Here is a 24396-nt window from a genome sequence, read left to right as displayed (position 1 = left end):
TAATCAGATTGAAATGTGACTTATGAATCATAGTTTTGGAATCAAACCTTAAAGTTTCCCACTTTTCAGAAATTAAGCATATATGAAACTCAGCTACAACACAGTATGGTTATATCAAGGTTCATGTTATGTTGCGCCATTGTTATTCGTTTGCTTAAAAAAAACTTCCCTTGTCATACAATTATAATGCTTACCCACATTCTCCATTGTGTAACACCACAACATCATATAATATTATGTGGTCTATTTTCCTCATAAATGTACATATACTTCTTGTTTATGAATTGTGTACACATATTTAATTATCACATCATATTTAATTATCACATTGTATTTAAGATATACTGTATAGATATCAATAATTATTCTATACAGACATTCTACAAATAGTAACTGTTATCTTCCATTCCTCTTCCAGCCATTTATCCAGTACAGCGTCCTTGGGAGCCTGAATCCTATCTCAGGCAGCAAAGAGAAGAAGGCCCTGGGTAGGATGTCAGTCAAATACAGGGCACAAGGCGGGGGATACCCTGGGAAGAATATCAGTCAAATACAGGGCAGGGGGCACCCTGGGCAACATATCAGTCAAACATAGGGCACAAGGCAGGGGACACTCTGGGCAGGAAGTCAGTCAATCAAAGGGTACAGACACTATCAGCAAATCAGAGATGCCATTTAGGCTAACTGCGTTCCTTTGGACTGTGGGAAGTAACCAAAGTTTCTACTGGAATGCCATGCAACAAAGACAATACTGACAGACTGAGCAGGTGTGGGATTTAAAGCCCAGTGGTACTGTAGAGGTAACAATGCTATCCACTGAGCCACTGTGCTACCTGACATTTATAACTGTCATCTATATCTTACATCATCATATAGAGATGAGTTAAAGTCAGAGTGTATAGTAGAGTCTGTGATATAAATATGTTCATGTTATGGAAAAATAAAAATAATAGCACTAATCACAATGTCAAAGAATGAGTGAGTCTAAGCAATTCCTAACAATGTGCTGTTTGCCTTGCATGTCAGCACTTCCAGACAATAAATAAGAAACAAAGTATCATCAGGGCACCAGACTATTCCAACTTTTTTTAACTTTTCCAGTGATAGCACTGCAGCTACCAGCTTTCTCAGGTGGTCACACCAGCACATGATTTGGTTGCATCCTTCTTTTTAGTCCATGGTATTAATCATTGACCTTGCATGCATTAGAAATGGTTTGCTAATTTGCATACCCTTATTGTTATATTGATGGAAGACTGACAGTGACTCAACACTTGATATACCCCCTTCACTTTAGTGAGGGTTAGATGCCTGTGAATGTGACAATTTGCGAATAAGAGGCTACTTTTAAGACACCCCTAACTGCTGCCCATAACAGCCTGCTAGCCTGAACGATAGCATAAAAGTCTATTTATTGCCAATTTGTAAACAAACAGTACCGTACACTTTGCATGTCACATTACTTTGTCATTTTCTATCAAGACATTTTTATATAATATACAAACAATCTAAATGATCTCCCTGTATGTTGAAAGTTAACTACTGTATGCACTGGGAGCACTACATTTTGTACTCATTATTAAAAATGTAAGATTAACATAAATTAAAGTTTAAAAGATTGAGAGAAATGCGAGATGTCAAATGCACAAATGTGGAGTTAAATGACTGTTTTTGCAAAATATTATAATCTGAACATTAGATTTAATAACCTAACTCTCATCATCACTTGTGTCTGTCTTGGGACCTCTCTTTCCATGCTCCCTCTCTACTAGCTTCCTCCTCTTTATTCTGATTTTTCTAAAAATAAATAATCAGCTACAGACCACTTCCTTCTTTAACACAAGCATGTTTTATTATCAGTGCACCTATATATATGTACTCCTGGGTGCAGGTAAGAAGAAACCAATTCAGTAAAAAATATGCACTGAACCAGGGAAGAAGAAAAAAAACTTCTGTGACGAGGATGAAGTTGGCTACTTATTCGCAGCTCCTTATTCGGATTTCTCGCTCCACCTTAAATGCTGCACAGCCGGATGCAATGACGCAATTGCGCCTGTAGCGGGACACATTTACTGAGGCTTACCTTAAAAATTTCACTTGGCTTTCCGTTCGTATTAACATGTGTGAAGGTAAAAATCCATTTGGTTCTTGCCTGACATTTGTCAAAAAATGTCACCAAATGTGAATGTCAGTAATGTCCCCTGTTAGATGTAAAGGTGAAAACACATTCCCTGTTTACAAGGGAAATTACTTTCAGACATAATACTGAAGTGAATTTTTAGTGGTCCAAACCCTTTAAATTCCTGGGCTCCTGCCTGGAAATCATCACATAATGTTAACCTGATAAGAAGTCATATTTTTGTTTAGATGTAATATTCTGTCATGAAAATGTTTAGGCCCTTGGATTTTTGCTTGGATATGGTCAAGTTATGAAAACCAATGCAAATATAAAGGTGCAACACACCTTTTAATGATTAATTTAAAAGTAAATACAATTAAGTCATATTATTTTCAGATGTCATTTTCTATCATGCTTAAGTGAATTTCCACAGTATTTTCTTCATGCTCGCGTCTACCTGGAAGTTTTTACATTAGAGCATTTAAGTCCTTTTTCCATTTTGGTCCATGCATCAAAAGAAGTCACATGAATTTTATATGTAATATAGAAATGAACATAACTGAATGTACATAAAAGACAAAACATTTATATACAATGGTCTATCATATATACATGTACTTGACTAGGTAGCTGATGACATTACAGAATTACATTGTATTTTATGAAAGTTTACAGAATTACAATTTAACAGTTTGACAAGATATCCTAAGCCCCCAAGTGTGAACTTTTAGCGTCTTTTAGACCAGCAAACTATTACTATAACACATAACATAATTCAATTCACTCACCTAAACAGGTCTGCACTGTCTGTTGTCAATCTGAGCAAACTGTAACATGTCTATATTTGAATAAACCAGGGAAAGAAAAACAACAATCATTGCAATCTTTTATAAATCAGACGAACCATAATTCATGTGAAGTTGAAAAGTCTATTTAATGTACACAAATTTATGTTTTTAGCCATAATGTTCCGATTTATTTGAGCTGCATTGTGGCACAGTAGGTAACACTGTTGCCATAAATTGACATCTCATTAATCTCATCAATCTTCTCTGTATGTGGAGTTTGCTTGTTCTCCTTGTGTCTCACAGGATTCTTCCTGCAGTCCAAACACAAGCAGAGTAACTGGTGTCTCCAAATTTCCCACCTGTATGCTTATGTGTGTGTTTCAGTTGTAGTGTTTCAGTTTTACCCTGTAATAGGTAACATTTCATGTAAATGAATTTTGCTGCACATCATTGTAAAGTGTTTGCATGTAACATAAACAATGATTACAATCACTTGTCTAAAAAACATATCCCATATAACTACACTTTTGTAGCTCTATTATTTATGAAAATAAACCTTAGGTTATCCCACCTGTCAATGTTTTGTTGTTTGACACTTTATATACCAAGTTGCCTCAAGGTGTTTGACAAGTGTGTGTGTGTGTGTGTGTGTGTGTCTGTGTGGCAATACATTACATAATTTATTCAGAATGGTACAAGAAACAGGAAAAAGATAGAAACAAAGGCAGATGACAACAGAGGAGAGGAACCAAAAACTCCCAAGTAGGTAGAAAAAAACCTCTGGGGCTCCAAGATGAACTGGCTGCCCAACCCCCCAGGGCATGCTAACATTATAGAAAACAGAGATAAAGAGTCAGCTTTAATAAAAGCGGTGTAACCTGTAGTCATGGTAAAATGAATGAATCAGTTCTCCAAGCTGGGCAGCAGATCGTAGGCTGCACACATGATGACACAGTTCCTAAGTCACATACACAATATCACGCTTCCATGCCACTGAACCAGCATCACAGCTGAGAAGATGCCCACCACAGGCAGCATCCAGACAAATGGGTAGGGAAACAGAGGACACTGATGGTCAGAACATTCACTGATGGACACACTGATGGACAAGCACAGATAGTAAACCATAAAGGCATATACAGCACCAGCAGCCATAGTTGCAGTGTACTATGTTAACCTTGCAGTACACTCAGAAATATTTATACCTGGGTCCAGCAGACTTGATCATTGCCATATTGATCCCAGGGTCAAATAATGTTCACTAAATGTCAGTACTTAAAAATCTGGATTGATGTTTTTCACATATGGCTTGCACATTGTGGCATCATGCTTCACTATAGAGTATAGACACTATCCATCCATCTATCCATCCCACTGGGGAACTGGGCAATAAAGTTATTCACTATAAAACTGACCAGTATCGTTCTCCGATATTTCTTGGTAAAATTAAGTAAGGTTGAAACCCGGAAGAACGTGATAAAATGATGCATGATGGCCAGGTTTATAAGCAGGACTTTCCTTCTTGTACTGTAAGCTGCTTACTGCCCTCTCTGTATTCACTTCCAGGTCGCTTTGTCACGCCACGTTGCCCGCTGGGAGGATCCGAGCTCGTCACTTTTACGTTCGAGTACCGTCAAAGTGCTGGTTACTTCTTTTGCGTTAAGCTAAATTAACAATAAACTACTCTGAATTGCTGCAGTAATCTGCAGAAAAACGAACAGGTCGGTCGCTTTTCCTGTTTCTATCGTACACCATGGATAATGCGTTGGCTATGTGGATGTCGGTAGTTCGTCAACCATTAAATAAAGATGATTTAATTCTCGTATTATGTTGCTAAATATCGTATTCTGAAAAAACTGCCAAAGTACAAAAGTACACATTAGTTAAATGAAAGCCATAAATGCTTTTTCACCACTGACGTAATGGTATGCTATGCTGGCTACATGCTATTAAACGTGGTGTGCTGCATCTGGTCGTATGTAATATAGCACTTTCTTATTAGTACCGGTTAATGGTTAATGCTTATCTGCGATTTATTGTTGCTGATAAACTTCAACTGTGCAAATAAATATTGGTGTAACGTCTAAATAATTTCTACTGTTAATCGAAAAACGATAGCTGGGGCAATAACTGAAAATTGAAAAGCGGCCCGTTCTCTGTAGGAATTAATTTATCTAATGTTTATTTCCATACTCCTAAAAGGTATTGTAGTTTCGTTTTTCAGAAACTCCTCGCTACACTTTACCAGTAACGATGCTTTATTTTGGCTTATATATAGTGTGTAGTTTGTATCGAACTATACTGGCTTCTCTAGCTCAGCTGTTGAGATCTAACGACCCAAGGGAACATAGTTCCTTGTACAGTAAATGAATGAACAATCTGAAAAAGATAAATCTGTTCATTTGGCCCGTGCCTATTCAAAATATAAGTGCACTTTTCAGTCATACGTTTTTGCTGTCCCAGAAGAGGCTGACTGAAATGGAACTTTCTTATTCATACTTCTAGTTCATGGGGGATGCAGTGGTTGGTATCCCTAACAAAGATCAGCAGGCCTTGGTGGAACAGACTGTCTCCAACTGCAGGGATCAGGAGGAGAGGCAAGTGAAAAAGCAGTTTGTAAATATGCCCTCAGAGAGATATAATGTTCTTAGATTTAGTTTAGTAAATCTATGCTTGGAGATCCTATTACAATGCAAGCGCTCTCACTCCAGACATTTCTAAAATGTAGTTGCCTGATGGTGGAAATAGCTATCGAGCTGTCAGATTCCCTCTCCATTCTCAAGAAATGCCTCAAGTCCCATGTTTTCTAGGAATACCTCTACTAGCCTGTTGCCACTCTTATATTCCCTAAATGTTCTTAATGTTACTCATTCAGCTTATTGAATATTAGTTTTATTAGGTTCTTGCTTTGTTTGTAAGATGATGTGTAGCTCTTGCTTCAGTATTGCTTACTTTTATGCCATGACCACGACTGGGAGAGCACTGCTGACGTCCTGTTTTTTTCTTTTCCGCGTTTTGTTTATGTTTTTTTTTTTCCATAGTCCACTAGCCTTGTTAACATGTTTCCCATTTACTGGCTCTTTTGTATCATTCCATCTTAGTTTATCAGATTTAAGACGAACTTCCCACCTGACCACCTCAGATCTGCCTAAAAATCCAGGGGGAACATATGCCTCCTAATAGAGAATGTCCAGAATTTCAGGTCTTTACTGTCATTAGTTTTTGCAATCAATCAATAAAGAAACAAATACATTTTAAAGAATGGTGTTGTGTGGGTGTTTTTAGGCCTTTTTCTGTGTATTGATGGGGCCCTTTTAAACCGCAATATCTAGAAAAATATTTGGTCTAGGGCTGTTCTTATCGATTATATCAATGTTCGAGTAACCGACCAATTAATCTGACTATTTATTGAGTAATCATTTATAATTAATATACTATATTACATTGAAATTGGTGCAGGGCAGGAACCAGTGAATAATTGGAGGGAGCACACTCAGTCACCAATGCGGTCAACTTAGGCACTCCAGTTCATTTAAGGGTCATATTTCTGGACAATGAAACTGGAAGATCCACTGAAATGGCATGCACACCCAGGGTGAACATGCAAGCTAAACTCACAGTGTACAGTGTACATGCTGCTCTCAATACTAAGTTACATAATATGCAATTGTCACATCGCAAGAGCCACAATAGTCTGCTTGGTTCACTTCAAACCATCAATAAATTGCGCTAAATCATGCATTATTAGTCAGTCATAGATATTAAAATGTGGAAAGCATTGCAACTTTAATAATTTACTTTTCAGCGTTATCCAGTGCAGTGGTCCTCAACCTTTTGCAAGCTGGTCCCCCCCAAAGCTGGCTCATTGCAGTTGGGGCCCCAGTGCCCCCCCCCCCCACATCCCAAACACCACCTTGCATAGATAGATAGATAGATAGATAGCCCTAGGCTATTATTTTTAGGCGCACATTATTATTATTTATTATTATTATTATTATTTATTATTATCATCATCAGTAGCGGTAGGTAGGCCTATTATCATTACTAGGCTATTGTTATAATTGGCAGTAGCACCAGACTTCTAATGTGAGCTTGCAGACATTATTATTATTATGAGTAGTAGTAGGCCTATCATCATTACTAGGCTATTGCTATATAATAATGAGGTTACATACTTTATTGTTGTTGTTATTATTATTATTATTATCATCTGTATAGGCCTATTATCATTACTAGGCTATTGCTATAATTGGGAATTGACACCAGACCTCTGATATTAATTTATGCTTTATTATTGTTATTATTACTAGGCCTAATAGTAGGCATCATCTGCATTTTTTACAGAATTGCAGGTAGGTGATGTTAATGTGAGACCAGAGCCTGCTTTGCCTTGCAAAGATCCTCAATTCTTGGCTCAATGTTTGATAAACATAGCCTCAAATCATCCTCGATTTGTGCACGATTGCGGTATTTAGTTTTGAGTGCAGTCATTTTTGAGAATCCTGCCTCACACAAATATGTCGACGCGAAAGGAAGGAGAATCTTAAAGGCGACGTCACAGAGTTCAGGATATTCCTGCATCAATGCTGCCCAGAATGACGAAAGAGGGCAGGAGCTAAAAAGTTCCTTCAGTCTACTGTCACTCTTCAGCTCAATAAGCTGTTCCTGCATATCAATTGATAGCTCGTTTGCTGTGCACACAAACGGATCTCGAACCCACGCAAAACAGCGATAATCCTCTTTAAAGTACGTCGCAAATTGTTCTCACCACAAAAGTCTCCAAAAACACCAGTAAAAGTCACTGGATTTGTCGCTTTTGACAAAAAAAATAAAAAGTCGTCAGGAGGATGATTTGTTTGTGCTATAATCAGTGCTTGAAGTGGGGAAAAAGGTGGCGGTACTCACTTTGCATTGGCAAATCATTACATTTTTACAGTGAAAAACAAAACTTGGCGATATTGCTGTTACAACAATTTATTGTTGTTTATTTATTAACATAAATGTATTTAAATATGTTTGTGTGTGCGTGGCTGCGTGCGTGCGTGTATTTCACAAAAACTAAAGGAAAGCTTTAACTGTAGCCTATATTCTGACTAGTTTATTCGTTTTTATATATACACACACACACACACATATATATATATATATATATATATATATATATATATATATATAGAATTCAGGTATTGTGGGACATCAGGTAATGTGGGACAGTTAAGCTAAGACACGTTTTCCTGGCTAAATTATTCTATCCAATTATAATAATTGCTATTGGGAGCTGGTATAAAAAGCACATGACCGGAAAAACGTGATTTTATTGGTCTGAGGTCACAGTTGAGGCCGTGGCAAGCATTTTGCGGGAACGTCCCTCAGAAATCGCAGCGTAAGGTGAATGACATATGCTTTTGATTGAATTAATATTAAGGTTGTAAATCTGTTATAAAAAATAAATTCCACCTATTTTTTATGTCTATGATATACAGCTGAAGTAAATAAAATAATTTAAATTGACAAAGTTCTATTTAATTTTTTAAACAGAGTTATTTTTCAGTTGTCCCACTTTACCAAAGTAATTAGGGAAAGTGGGACAGTATGTTTCAGGTAATGTGGGACAATTGTATAGGCTCTCCCAAGAAGAGAGTAAGTATATATTTGACAGGATGGACTCCTAAATACAGTATATTCAATAAGTATACATAATATATAATATATAAATAATAATATTTATTTATTTAGGAAATGGGAAAAAATTGATAACTTGAATTTGTTCAATTATTTTAGTGTATAATGGCACCAAGGCAGAGAGAGACAGAGAAGAAGGTTAGAAAGGTGAAGGGACAGAGACAGCTAAATGCATGGAGTGAGGAAAGGATGGCAGGAGCAATAAATGAGTTCAAGCAACTGGAGCGGGAAGGGCACACACCACAGCTAAGACTTTTAGCACGGGCCTGGAATGTTCCTAAATCTACTCTTCAGCGTAGAGTGAAGGGCACAGTTGAAGGCCATGAGCATGCAATAGGGAGAAATCCTGTGTTTTCAAAGGGGGAAGAAGAAAAGCTGGCAGACTTAATAAAAACTAGAGTTGAGCCGGATACTCGGCTGAAACGAGTATCCGGTACGGATAAAGCACTTTTGACGAGTACGAGTATCATACGAGTAATACAAGTCAATATCTGTGCTCGGATTGAATAAAAATTCTCATTGGGTAGCTGACTGTGTCTGCGTTCTGTGATAGACTAGTCACAGCGCCCCTCCCCTACACACATACAGATTTATTGTGTTGCTGTGTCCCGCTCTGCTCACTCACACACAGAACACTGAGAAGAGAAGAGAACAGCGCTCTCTCTCTCTCTGTCGCTCCCTCAGTCACTCAAGATCGCGGGTTTTTTTCCGTTAACGTTTAGGGTTTCTTCAGCTTCAGGTTTGTTTGTAGAATGCGACTCGCGTCTCTGCCTGTCGGAGTTTTTTTTTTCTTTTTTAAACCGTCAGCTGGCTCTAGCCAGTTTTTTTTTACTTCACGCACTGAGTGTCTGACACTTTCTTGCTGTATTTTATAAAAAAAAATAAAGGTAGTTGTGGTATAATTAATATTACAAATTAAGCTACACACACAAACACACACACACACACACACTCCCCCCCCCCTCTCTCTTTCTCTCTCTCTCTGTCTCTCTCTTACTCACTCACTCACTCACTCACACACACTCACACATACCTGGTGTGGAAATAAAAAAGAACCAAAAAAAAAGAAATCACACTGATCATAAAAAAATTAAAAGTTAAAAAAAAGTTATGTTGAGATGAAAACTCTTGTTCATTACATTTTACTTCATAATTGCAACCGCATGTGTTGTATTCATTGTTGCAAAACTTGTTCTGTATATAGTTCGTTTGTTATCGTGATCAAAACCACTGATCTGAAGCTCAATGCTGATGCTGTCATGTAAATAGTTTTCTAATCAGCAATAAATATAACAATTTCTGATCAACCCATATCAATTGCATGCTTAAAATAACATACCGGTTAAAGCCCCACCCATTTAAAGACAACCCGACCCACTTCCAGGTCAAACCCCGCCCACTTCCGGGTTAGGCCCCGCCCATTCCGAGTACAGATACAGATACAGATAATTCATATGGTTAACAGATACGGATACAGATACAGATAATGCTGTACTCGCTCATCCCTAATAAAAACCTTGTCAAAAAGGGGGTTTCCAGTAAAAAAGCCAGATATACAGAAGTTGGCTTTTGAATATGCAACAGCAAATGGCATCCAGGGCTTTTCAAAAGAAAAAGGAAAGGCTGGGCATTATTGGTTTGAAGGCTTCATGAAAAGAAATCCCAGCCTCAGAATGAGGAAGCCTGAAGCTCTTTCTGCAGCTAGAGCTGCATGTTTCAATCCCACAGTCGTGAAGCAGTGGTTTGCAAACTTTGAGGAGCTGTTATGTGAACTAAAGATTCAGGATGTGCCATCACACATCTGGAATTGTGATGAAACAGGGCTCCAGGATCATTTTATCTCGTCCAAGGTGATTTCTGAGGTAGGAACCCCATGTTACCAAATAACAGCGAGTGAGAGGGGTGAGACAAGAACTGTTCTGGCCAGCCTAAATGCTGCCGGACAGTATGGTCCTCTCTTAATAATTTTTAAGGGGAAACGGCTCAGAGCAGAGTGGCTGTTTGGGGCTCCAAACAATTGTATGGTGAAAGTGTCTGACAATGGTTGGATAAACTCTGAGCTGTTCTTGGAGTGGGGCAGACAGTTTGTTGCCACGCTCCCAAAGGATGACCTCCGACCACATGTGCTACTGCTGGATGGACACAGCAGCCATGTTTTCAATCTGGACTTCTTCATGTTAATGAAGAACTCCAATGTGCATGTAGTATGTTTTCCACCTCACACTACACACATTTTACAGCCAGCAGATCGGTCCCTCTTCAAAAGCTTAAAACACAATTGGAACCTGGAGGGCCAAAATATGACCAGGCAGACCGGAGGAAAGAAGCTACAAAAGGCAGATTTTTTTGCTGTTTTCTCCAGAGCAAGGGAAAAAACAGCAATTGTACAGACTGCTCAAGCTGGATTTAGAGGGAGTGGTATTTACCCAGTCAATTTAAATGCCATTAATCCCTCTCATTTTGCCCCAAGCTTGACCACAGAGCGGGTAATAGATCATACCTGCAACACCATTTACCATCATACCCAGGACTCATTTCACTGTCCTCCACCAAGCTCTCCTCAGCACTTATCACCACCAAGCACTGCTACTCCCAGTGGAATGGAGATGTTAACTACACCCCCAACACCCATTTGTGAAGTTGAGGTGGGAACTGCAGGAACCAGCTTTGCAGACTTTATCACAATACCTACCCGTGAAAGGTCCCATGTGCTGTGTGCAGAGGGGTATATGGAAACAAAGATGATTCCAAGTGTACAGAGGAATGGATTGGCTGTGTAATTTGCCATAGATGGTTTCACCAAAGCTGCGGGGAGGAAAATGGTATCATTGATGATGATGATTCCTTCATGTGCAAAGACTGCTTTTAGGCTAAGGCACAGAAAACAAGGAAAAAGGTTGAATTTAAAAATTTCAAAGTTCAGTTCATTTTTATTGAAGAAGCATTCAAAAAAATTGTTTGTTATATTTTAAAAAGTTGACACAATGAAATATGAAGTTTTATGATAAAATCTATTAGGCCTATTTACTGTTTTTACTGCTGTAATGAATTTAAGTATTTTCAATGACTATTTTTGATTAAAAATAAAATTTATGTTCAGCTCTCCCTTGAGTTGTTTTGTCTATTAAATTCGCAAAACCATTTGCAAATTTTTCAGTATTGATGTATTGAATAAATGCCTGTCCCACATTACCAAACTGCCTGTCCCACATTACCAAACTGCCTGTCCCACATTACCTGAAATGCGTCCCACTTTACCTTACGGGTGCAGGGAGTGTTTAGACCGGTGTCACGGCCCCCATAAGCAATAAATTTCATTATTTTCTTTTGATTTGATAAGTAGACATCTTAAGGATTGCAGAAAGGTATCATACTGTATGTGTGTTAATTACATTAGGTTAATGTTTCAATAGGCACTAGAAATCAAAATGGCAAAAAGTGTCCCACTTCACCTGAATTCACCCTATATAACTAAATACGACCTCACGTTTTATACGTTTGCAGCCTCTGCAACTTCCTCTGCAAAAAATTAATTCGGATGGTTCGATTTTCTGCAATTTTCGTATCCATAGCAAATATTTTGAGGGGTGTTTTTGACAATTGAGAGCCACCAAATGACGAATATGAAAAACGAATACGACAGTTTCGGACTCAGTCAGGGTGCAAGGACCTTAAACTTTTGAGGCTTGCGCAGCTTCTCGAGGAGAAATCAAACAAATGAGCGCCGTTTTCTAAAGTCTATGAGCGCAGCACACACAAATAAACTAAATTGACATACTGCAGTTAAATTTCAAAATGTGGTGTTTTTATATTTATAACATTTGAATACAGTTTAGCAACATACATCACACGACCTGACGACCAAGAGAGCTGACAATTGACCATCACTTAATTTACCATCACCTCACGATTGAAAATGTGACACTGATTTCATATAACAGTTCAACAAACAAGTTAATAATATTAAGTCACTTACATTTTTGATGAAATAATGACCGTTTTGGTCTATTTTAGCAGCGAAAATAGATCCGATGAATCCAAACAAATCACAAATTTGCAATTATTTTTTCAGTTCTTTTTCCTCCCATCCTGTAGCCTACTTGCGCCCCCCCGTGAGAGTGTCGGGGGGCGCACCCCACCGGTTGAGAACCACTGATCTAGTGTATGTAAAAAAAAAAAAAAAGTCTAAAGTTTACCGCTTTTGCATGAGCTTGCGTGTGTTTGCCGAGAATCATAATCATGTGATTTGTTCATCGTTCATTAGAAAGTAAACAAAAATGAGTGAAGAGGAGCAAAATAAACAAGAAATGATCACTAAAAAACCTTTGTCCTCCGCTGTATGGAAATATTTTGTGTCCTATAGAGACTGTTGAGCAAAAGCAAATGATTTGTTGGGATTGTTTTGTGTCTGTTGACACAACTAATGGAAATACCACCTACTTTTTTGATAGACTTTGTTGGTAGATAAGTTCTGTTTGGTCATATGGTAGGGCTGCATGATAGCACATTGTGATTTAATTGCGATTCTATGGAGCATGCACAATAATCACCAGGACTTTAGATAATTAGTGAAACTGAATTCTTACGTTGACCCATTAATAAAGAAATGAGAAGTCTGTAATTTCACTGGTATGTTTATTTAAACCTCAAAAGACAGATTATTAACAAAACAAGCAAGAAAAAAATCATTATGTAACAGTTACAAACCAATTTGTCATTTATTTAGGGAAATAAGTATTTGATCCCCTACAAGCCAGCAAGAAATTAGGTCAAGTACATGTGCACTAACACAACACAAGTAGTACTTAATTAAGTATTAACGGATACCAAGCCATCATTGTCATTTAATGGCATTACTTTGTTGGCCACTTGGTCTTGTGAACACAGTAATTTTAAAGTGTAAGTTTAGTATGTCAACTACACATTGTGGAAAAAAAAACAAAATAGAAGTGGTCAAATTTTGAGCCAGATCGCCCCGCAACTGAAGCAGCACCACATAGCGTAGTTTCAGACATTTGATCCTGTTAGCGTGATAACACAAAAATTATTTGACAGATCTTTTTCAACTATGCAGACATTTTGTAAGGTTAAAGATATGGATCTGAGAACAAAAACTGAGCCTGGAGATGCCATCTGACCTTATTCGGTCTATCCTTGTGCAGAATTCCCAGGTACATTGAACAGGTCAGTGAATCAAAAACTGTAAGGTGCAAAATGTTTTTTTTTTTTAAAAACTAGTCTCTTACAAATATAAATAAGTACTATACTAGAGCTTATAATTTCTACACCTAGTTCAGTTCATGACAGTGAATTTCAATGGCAGTGATCTTTTGAGCATGTTGAAAGAAAAGGCAACTAACTATTTTTTAATATTAATTTCGGAAAAGCATTTTGTTTGTGGTGTTTTTATCTGCTACTGCTGTTTCACACGGTTTGTACTGAGACTTGTTTTCTTTTGCATCAAATGTGAAACTTATCCATATGTTGGTATGTTTTTTTGGAACTGAAGCCACCTGACTGACTGACATAATGGCAAAACCATTTAAGTACAGACTTCACAGACAAAACTGCATGGTTTCTACTTATCAGATGGATGTATGGTTTACGTGCTTGAAGCCAGTTAGATCAAAATTATCCAACATTATCCATTATACAGCACTAACTAAAGATACCACTTCTGATTGGATACAGTACATCTCAGATTCATCTCTTCCTTTTGTCTTAATTTTTATTCATTGAAGAAAGTCTCAGCACATTTCCTCATAGTTTTTGGTATCATATATTAATTTGTATTTCATCTTGTTTTCATCGTTGAAAATCACAGATCATTTTTTATCATAGTTCAGCTGCCGGGATGCACCCCCCACCATCCAGTTTGGGAACCTCTGCATTACCACATCAGTCTACTTCTAGATTAGTCTTTTTCTGCAGTATTAAATTTGTCTATCTCCGTTTGTTATCCTTGGCTCTGTCTTCTGACTCTGTCCCCTTCTCTCCTGATACGTATATCTCTAACCACCACACTGTACTATGACTCTGAGGCTACGTTCACACTGTTCAGCCATATTGTTCAATTCCGATTTTTTGCTCAAATTGGATTTGTCTATCTTGACGGTTCGCATTCATAACTACAAGTGACTTGTATCTGACCGTAATGTGAACGCATCGGTCCTCCGAAACGTCACGCATGCGCACATTGATACTTTTTTACACGGGTCAACTGCGTCACCAACAACAAAAAACGTCATATCTGTGGGACAACTCATGGCATTAGAAATGGAGGCGTTAGTAGTTCACGCATGTATCACACTTTGCTCTGGAGGATGACAAACAGTGAATCAGCTGTACATGAGCAGGTCGAAAAGGAGAAGAAAAGTCAGGCGGCAAGTTTTTTCTGTTTTCGCAGTTATTGCTGTAACTGCTGCACCAAGAGATGTGTGGGTACGAGAAAGGAGCCAGCAATGGTGGGACCGTGATGTGGATGGATATACAGATGAGCAGTTTATAGAGAACTTCAGAATGTTGAGGGCTACATTTGAGTACCTCTGTCAGCGCATGCGTATAAGCAAAAAGCCACATGAATTCCGATCTGAGCGTTCACATTCAGGTCGCATGGCCGCGAATCAGATGCGTAAGAAATTTAGTACCACATATGAAAGTGACACAAATCTGATTTGAAAAGATCAGATTTGCGTGTCCACACAGCCCTGAAAAGATCAGATCTGTGTCACATTAAGGTAAAAAATCCGATTTGAGTCACTTCAGCATGGCAGTGTGAACGTAGCCTGATACTCCAGTACCTCTACGATAGCATACTATTTCTTTTATATCCTCTTCCTCTGGTATGTCACAGAAAGTCTTGGGATGCTTGCATAATTCAGTAAAAATATTACAAATTTATTGGTTTTGTAACAAAATCATTTCTTCATTTCTTTACAGAAAATATTTATCACATTCAAATAAATCAGTAGTTTTAAATAAAACATTAATTTCAAGTATGCTGGAATCAAATGCAATGACCAGCTAAGGCACAGGTGTCAAACTCCAGTCCTGGAGGGCCGGAGCCCTGCACATTTTTGGGTTTCCCCTCATTTAACACACCTGATTCAACTCCTTGTGCTAATTACCACACAGCTCTTGAGCTGAATCATTTGTTGTGGAATAGGGAGAGAACTAAGCTATGTAGGACTCCGGTCCCCCAGGACTGGAGTTCAACACCCCTGAGCTAAGGAAAAAGCAATGGCAGGAACTTGAGACACAGATGATGAGGATGGTTACGCCAGCCTCAAACCCACGATGGAGGAGTTGCTTGGGTCAGAGTCACGCCCTTAGTCTGTTTAGCTACATGGTGGCCCAGGAGCAAGGAAACACACTAGAATTTATGAAGGTTGTTACACCTAAGAAAACAACTAAGGGGATACAGATCAGGATGGCCAGCGACACCATCTGACCAAAAGGGAAACGACAGACAGGAGAGGACAGGGGCCGATCCTGACAGTTCTGAGATAAAAAGTTCATTGACAAGCAGTATCATTTAATTAGGAACACCTTTGGAATAACAAAGTTTATTATCCCTTTGGGAGCCAATGGGTACCATTGCAATAAATAGCAAAATGGCAAAAACAGAACTGCATCAGTCAGTCAATAAATTTGCAGCATTTTTCCAGAATTAAACATAAACATAAACAGAATTTCCATTTCATGCAACAGAATGGTTGATGGCCAGAGAGATTTTTTTTCTTTTAAGAAGACCAAGCTTGCCGTCCATGCTGAGGCCTACAAGGATTATCTCTCCCACCCTTTGCACTGCCTGAATTGCTTATTACTCCTTCTTTTCCATTGTTAAACCGCAATAACCTCTAGATCAGGGGTCACCTACATGGTGCCCGCAGGCAACAGGATGCCCCCAAGGACCACATGAGTTGCCCACGGACCTGTTATAAAAATAGCACAACTCACCAGTGAGTAGCGTTAAATTTTATCCTGTTGCTATTCTTCTTTAATCTCAAGTGCATTTATATAGACTTGAAAATGACAATGTCTAAAAAAAAGCATTTTAAACATGTTTATTATACATGAAGTTTAGATAAGATTAGGTAAAGTCTGTTCTGGTAGCCCTTCGTATGGCTCAGTACCTGTGAAGTAGCTCTCAGTTTCAAAAAGGTTGGTGACCCCTGCTCTAGATAATACCTACTCTTACTCTGACGATCTTTGCAACTCCCTTCTTAGCTTTTTTCAGGATAAAATTTCCATTATTCACAGTTATTTGTCTGCCTATGTTTCCCATCTTCCCTCCATCCCTGATTTCAATTCCTGTCTCTTACCACCCCCATTCATAGTTGGCTCTCCAGTTTCACACCCCTTGACTCCTCTCAACTTCCTGATATATTCAGTGCCACATGCTCTTTGGATCCCCTCCCTTCTAACTTGTTTGATGAAAACAAAGTTTTTAAATGAAAACAATCTCCATTCACACAGGCATTTTCACTTCTAGCAGCTAAAAGTAAGTCATTAGATAACCCCAATAGGCCTCACTCAGTACAATGGAGAACTCTAAAGCCTGATTGAAAATTAACCAGAATATTGTCTACTTAAAAATGAGGGTAGCTGATGGAAGACAACTTTCTCCAAGACCATAGACAAAAATGGTAGCTTGGAAATGGGTCTAAAATTGTTTTATGATTTTTTTTTTATTATTGTTACTATAGCACGTACCGTACACCTGGGTATTCACTGGAATCTCAGTCTAGGAGCATTTATCCCTGTGTGCTATATTGCCTGCCTTCTCTATTGCTTAGGACCAAATGATATGCTAAAAAGTAATGCAAATGACCTGATTTTACATGTGTGATGTTCTGCCTGTTCCACAGAATCTATATGGACTACAATGCTACCACCCCATTAGATCCAGAGGTTATTATGGCTATTACTGAAGCTCTGAAGGATGCATGGGGAAACCCCAGCAGCACATACTTGCCTGGTTAGTGTCTTTCAAATTAAAACCTGATGTGTGGTTCCGGGGGTTGTGACTGTTTATCTGTGATTGGAAGTTTGCTGGTTCAAATCCTGAGGTTAGCTCTGTTATTTCGCTGTTGGTCTTCTCCAGGGAATAACTGGTCATGCAATTCTGAATTGTATGTCACTTTGAATAAAAGTCTCTGCCAAATGTAAAGTTTTTGTTTCTCTAGGCAGGAAGGCCAAAGGGATTAATGATAAATCTCGAGAGAGTGTTGCTTCAATGGTAAACGGCCAAGCAGAGGACATCATCTTTATGTCAGGTGGAACAGAGGTGAGGAGAATTTGTTGTGTATTTCCTGTATTCTGTAAACTAGGAATACATATGCTTTTAGGACAGGTCTGCCTCTGCTACTGCTATAAATGCTTTCCTGATGACTTAACATTATATGGATGAAGATCTACATCTGATTTAATTTTGAGACAATTTGCCCTGAATATGAAGCTGTGTTGCAGCAAAGGAAGGAAACGGTAGCTGTAGAACACATTTAAGTAACACTGAAGGTATTTTACATTGTTCAAACTTTGCAGGCAATTATATGGGTTGTGAACTAAAAGTGTCCAAATTTTGCAACAGATTATTCTTGAAGCAGCGCCACATGGTGATAGCTAAAAGGACAGCCTCAGACACTTGACTTTGTCAACATGATAGCTTCCATTGTTTGGATGAAGATCAGGACCTGTTCAAGTTTTGAGACAACTTGCACCAAAGTTGAAGCATCTACACTTAGGCTAAAAAGAAAGAGAAGGCCGAGTTAGAGTGGGGCTTAACCTGTGATCAGGATACCTGTATTTGTTTTTATTACTCTAGTTGACCTTGAATGGATCTTATTACCATCTCACAAAAGTATTATATGGATGATGAGCCTCTATGCCTGTGATCAGAAGGTTGCCGGTTTGAGCCTGACTTTGCCATGTCTGCGGGTCCTTGGCCAAGGCCCTTAACCGCCAGCTCCCTGGGTGCCGCAACAGATGGCTGCCCTTCAGGGCCAGCTTGATGTCACCTACAGAGCAAGTTGGGGGAGGTGTAAATGGAGTTTTCCCACGGGGATCAATAAAGAATCTATTATTAAAATCTTAAACTGAAAATCTTCCCCGTTGTAGACTCCAAATAAATGCAATGATAGGGCAGCCGAGGGAGAAAACTCTGCTCACCTTCTTGTAATCTTGTAAACACAGCCATCTGTCATCTAAACATATTTCATGACACTTTTTTTACAAACTTCCCAGGGAATTTAATTGTATGAGGTAGTGTGTAAGTTAGGCTTGTAATAAATGACATTTTCGACATACCACAAAATTTCCCATGGCCCAGCACTTGCACCCCAATGTTCACTCTGAACTATATATTATATATTTTTTTGTGTATGAATGAAAGTTGCATTTATATACAGACATGGACAAATTTGTTGGTAACCTTCCAAAAATAAAAAACTCTCTCTGAAATAGCTTGAAACTGAGAAAAGTTTGCCATCCCTTATTGTTTTTTCCTTATTTAACACAAATCAGACTTTGCTTTTCATTATTGATTCAGTTGAATATTTTATATAATTAAACAAATGACAACGAAAAAGATGGTACCCTTAATTTTATATTTTGGGGCACTACCTTTTGCAGCACTACCTTTTGCAGCAATCACTGCCAACAAGCAAACTCTTTATTTTCCAATGAGACATCTGCATTTGCCAACAGTGACTTTGGCCCACTCTTCCTGAGCAAACTGCACAAGCTGTCTCTGGTTTGAAGGGTGGAATTTCCACTGTGCAATTTTCAGATCTTTCCATAGATGTTCAATAGGATTAAGATCTAGGCTCATGGAAGGCCATTTACCCAGCCATTCTTGAGTGCTTTTAGCTGTATGTTTTGGGTTATTATCCTGTTGGAAGACCCATGATCTAGACCAGTGGTTCTCAAAGTAGGGGTCGCGACCCTCTGGAGGGTCGTGAGACATTGAGGGGGGGGGGGGGGGGGGTTTCGCGAGATGATTTCCAAGAAATCAAATTTTTTTTTTTTAACTATTAGAAAGAACATTTTATCATCATTTTAACATTTTATATTAACATTTTATCCATAACTAACAAAAGATAAAAACTAGTAGTTAATAGTTACATTTAAAAAAACATGCAAATTAAAAAGCCATCAGCCTTTCAAATTTCTTTGTTTGATCGTGACCCCTGAGGTGATTACGACAGATTAACGACACATCAATAACGTCAGTTGCAGCAGAATTTACAGCACCATGTTAAACATTCCGACATGTGCACGTAACGTGTAGGTAATTTTCATCGCTTTATGCTTAGGATATTATTTTTGTTGAAATGAAACGAATGAGTAAATAACAATTAAAAAAAAAGTTATATGGTTGTTAGAGCGTTGTGTTCTTTAGTGTTGTCATGCTCTTGTTTGGATAGGATATTTTGTTGAAATTAAACAAATGAGTAAATTACTATTAAAAAAAAATTATATGGTTGTGTACTTTTGTGTTGTCATGCTCATGTTTGGATAGGCCTATTGGCGCATGTGCACCGTTGCGCGCAACATTTGTATATTTTAACTACTTCCAAGGATAGTGGGGGTCACGAGTCACTGGCACGGTTATTTTGGGGGTCGTGAGCTGAAAAGTTTGGGAACCCCTGATCTAGACTGAGGCTGATCTTCTGACACTGGGTAGTATATTTCGCTTCAGGATGCCTTGGTAGTCTTGAGACTTCATTGTGTTCTGCACAGATTCAAGGTTCATATTTTTATTTTTATTTATTGTGCAAAATGAACATGTCACTGTAGTTGTGTAGTTAATACTTTTGGAAATGTGAAGATCTGAGTTTGCACTTGTACCACATTTTATACAGCCACCCCATACTGAAATGAAATGATGTGCTCCGCTTTGATCCAATATAAGATATAATTTATATTTTCTACCTGCTTTATATTTTATTAGCATGTTAAACTAAAGTATGATTTGATATAGCATCAGCAGCAGTAAGTTCATACTAGTTCATACTCAAGGTTTGTGCTTTCGCCTCACAAGCAGTGCTGCTGTTCATACTTGCATGCATATTTTATGTCAATATGGAGTTATAAGTAATATTGAAAAATTATGTTACTTATAATTAGGGGTGGGCGGTACACCAGTGTCATAGGCATTGTGTGATTGTCCACCATGATATGGATTTACACTATACCGTTAACACCGTGAGAATTCAACATTTAAACCATATTTATAAAAATAAAGCATTTTATTTTCTTCATTTGTAAGCTAAACACTTGTCGTTAAATAGTATATGTAACCGGTTTATCTTCATTCTGTGTGTATACACACACACACACACACATACACACAAGACCTCGGACATTCGCGAGGTTAGGTTCCAGAGTCACTAAAAATGGGAATATGTGCTTATTTCAATAGTTTAAACCCTAAATATGCTCCCAAAACACTTTAATTTCATTTAAAAGTTAGCTTTAAAAAAAAACTAATGTTTGATGTAAAAATAGAGTACAGTATTGCTTAATGGATATTTGTCACACTAGCACATTTACAGTACAGTATACTATTGTTACCACCTACTAATTGATAGAACTCGGCATAGGCTGCCGTTTTCTTTTGCATTCACAGTAAGGTAAACGAACGGGACTAAACTTATTGACCGAAGTCATACGTTACCAAGGTACAGTTTAATAAAATATGTAGGAAGGAAACATGTACTGTACGTACAGGGTACAGGTATTCAATCAATTAAAAATTACGTAAAGACGTACAGAAATAAGTTTTAAAATACTATGTGTGCGCTAACCACAAAAAGAGAGAACAAAAATACATTAAAAATATTTAATGAAAAACAGTAGGGTACTTACCAATGATGAATATTGATTTAGGATGATGAGTATGAATTAGCTGTGCAGTATGGTGAAAATGCAAGGGGTGGGCATTGTCCTCCAGAGTCCACTGAACAAAGCACACTTAGAATTCATAGGACATGGTTGTCCCATTTTGTTTCAGAGCTGTTAACCCCTTAGTGTGTTGCCCCATTGCACTTCAAATGGATGCAATATAATAATAACTATTACAGACAAAAATCATCTGAAAACCAAAGGGGTGTGCAAAATTGTTCCCTGTAGTACACTAATCAAAGTACACTTCACTAGATGTGTGCCTGTCTTGTCTAGTTTTAAAGATATTAACCCATTCATGTATTGTCCCATTGCACATTATATTGATACCTTCGAACATTTAAAAATTAATTAAAAATCGTACGTAAAGCAATCTGGGAAAGAATGGGGTGTGCAACAGTCGCCATGAGCCCAAAATGTTAAACCATCATGTCATTATATTAACACGATTTTGCAGAAATCACAAAATGGTTTGAAGTGCAAAAATAATCGGTGTGCATCGTTGTCTGTGTACTGGACATCACGATTCTGTCATTAAAAAATGCCCCACCTTACTTCTGTTAAATGTTATTAAAGCCAGAAAACTGAATAATGAATATGAAGCTAACTTAACTGTGGTGCCCCAGGTAAACTTGACTTAGCCGCTCTTCTTTTCAATAGCTAGAAACCTCCCTGGTCAGCGCGTTGGTGGAATAGCGAAAGTTACTGAACTGGATCGGTTGGTGACATTTTATGAATGAAATATGTGTTGCATACACCGATTCCTAATAAAAGCACACTTATAGAACTACAAAGATGCAATTCAATGCTGTAAACTGGCTCTGGAGCTTCCCGCCATGTTGCAACATTCTGAAGTGTCATGGAGTGGGTGTGCTCAGATGGATAAAGGCGTGTTCACTCCAAATTCCAGCTGACCAATAGACGTGTAAGCTGCTAAGGCCCGCCCGCCCGTTAATACAGTGCCAAAAGTCAGAAGCAAAAAAGCATTCCAAAAGCAAAGAAAAACATTCCAGAAGCAAAACAAATTAGAGAAGAAGAAGGATAAAATTATTTTATTCGACTTTTTTGATATTTGGAAAATATATTTTCATTCTGATACTTAATGATTTGCTTGCGGTTTTCAAATTTTTGATTAATACCTTTGGCACAAAATTAACTCCATACCCCCCTTTGTCAGATTAAAATGATACTAAAATATACACTCACCTAAAGGATTATTAGGAACACCTGTTCAATTTCTCATTAATGCAATTATCTAATCAACCAATCACATGGCAGTTGCTTCAATGCATTTAGGGGTGTGGTCCTGGTCAAGACAATCTCCTGCACTCCAAACTGAATGTCAGAATGGGAAAGAAAGGTGATTTAACCCCTGGGAGTCTGAAGGTGTTTTGGAGCCCTGAAGAGATTCTGACATGTCCTGACATTTGTGTATTTTTCAGTTACTTATAAACATATAAATGTCTAAAGTCTGATAACATTGTATTCAGCAGAACCTGGGCTACAATAATATATGAGCAGTATGTATGTACAAGTCTTTATATTGGGGAAAAAAACAGTTATGCGTGATTATTGAAAACAACAAAAAAATAAGTCACTGAAATTAGACCGCAAAACACATTCATGACATTTGTGTACAAGACTTTTGTGACCTGGATCTTGTAGTGTAGAGGTTTTACTTCAAAATGATATGACAATCATCTCAGTCACTCATTTACAGAAAACAATACATTCATTTAAATTTTCTAAGACACTTTTTGTTTAGAAAGGCCATATGCGAGGAGGTGGGAATGATCATGAATAATGCTGTAGTTCACACCAGAGAAGACAAAGACCTGCATAATGAGCTGTATAATTACCCCTTTCAGTCAGGTATGGGACAGAGGAAAGTGCTACAAGAAAATAATTTGAGGACAGAAACATATTTATTTGTTTGTGGTTTATTTAGCATGCATGTTCCGATGTGAGGTGCTGGTGAAGGCAAGGGTGATGCAGACACATTCCTAAAAACAAATAAATAAAAAAATGTTAGCCTAAAAAAATATTAGCATCTCAAACATTTACACCCGAAATGTTTGTGCTAAATAACATTACCGATAGCAGTGTTATAGGCTAACCAAAACGGAGCCAAATATATATTAGCAACCATAATCTAAAACTATCCAAAACGAGGTGAAATACATTAGAACATTTACAAACATCTGTAAACTCCATAATGCATTAGTTTAGCCACCAGGAAATAACATGTTTGCTACATAAGGCAGCATGTTAGCAGAGTTATCTACATGCTACACTAAACTGTGTAAATGGCATTGAAAGCCAATGTTTCACATAAGCTGACAAAAGCTAGCTGAAGTGAGGAAAATATTTACTAATATTAGTTTAATATTATCAGAATAAGAGTTATATAAGATTTAATAACTTACCCATTGTCATAGCAGCTTGCTCTGTGTGTGTTTTTAAGCCGGGGGGCGTGGCCTTGTACGTACAGTGCCCGGACTGTTTTCCGTGTGAATAGCGTGCGGGCGTGCCCTGCCTCGGGTCATTAGCAGATAATGAAGTGCGACAGAAATTCTGTGCCTCTCCTTGGTTTCACGTGGATTACATAAACTAAAAATATTTATTTTTCATTTAAATTGCTTTATTTAAAAGTAGACACTTTAAGCTTTCTATAAATATATTTCTCATGTCTGTCTGTGCAGTATTCGCGGAGTTTCAGTTCATTTTAGTGACGTGTTTCAAAAAGATTTTCACGGAGACTGAGACGGCTGAAAGCGCACCCTGTTTATTTTCTTTATTTTACAAAAGCACAATGTTTTGTGGATATTGTGAGTATACATGAATAAAAGTAGACCATTTACAGATTAAAATGATGTACTACACTTACGTGTATGATCAAAC

General features: G+C 37.9%; 1 protein-coding gene across 1 annotated transcript in view; it reads left to right on the top strand.

Moving 5' to 3' along the window:
* Positions 1-4454: 4454 nt before the first annotated feature.
* Positions 4455-24396, top strand: part of scly (selenocysteine lyase) — an 84518-nt gene continuing 64576 nt past the window's right edge. The window contains exons 1-4 of the mRNA XM_072699911.1: positions 4455-4628; positions 5413-5504; positions 17460-17569; positions 17778-17878. Of these exons, the coding sequence (XP_072556012.1) occupies positions 5416-5504; positions 17460-17569; positions 17778-17878 (300 nt within the window). The 5' untranslated portion in view covers positions 4455-4628; positions 5413-5415. The remainder of the gene's footprint in view (positions 4629-5412; positions 5505-17459; positions 17570-17777; positions 17879-24396) is intronic.

Source organism: Paramormyrops kingsleyae, chromosome 15, assembly GCF_048594095.1.
Source record: "Paramormyrops kingsleyae isolate MSU_618 chromosome 15, PKINGS_0.4, whole genome shotgun sequence".
Lineage (NCBI taxonomy): Eukaryota > Metazoa > Chordata > Actinopteri > Osteoglossiformes > Mormyridae > Paramormyrops > Paramormyrops kingsleyae.
This window is presented reverse-complemented; position numbering and strand designations above follow the sequence as displayed.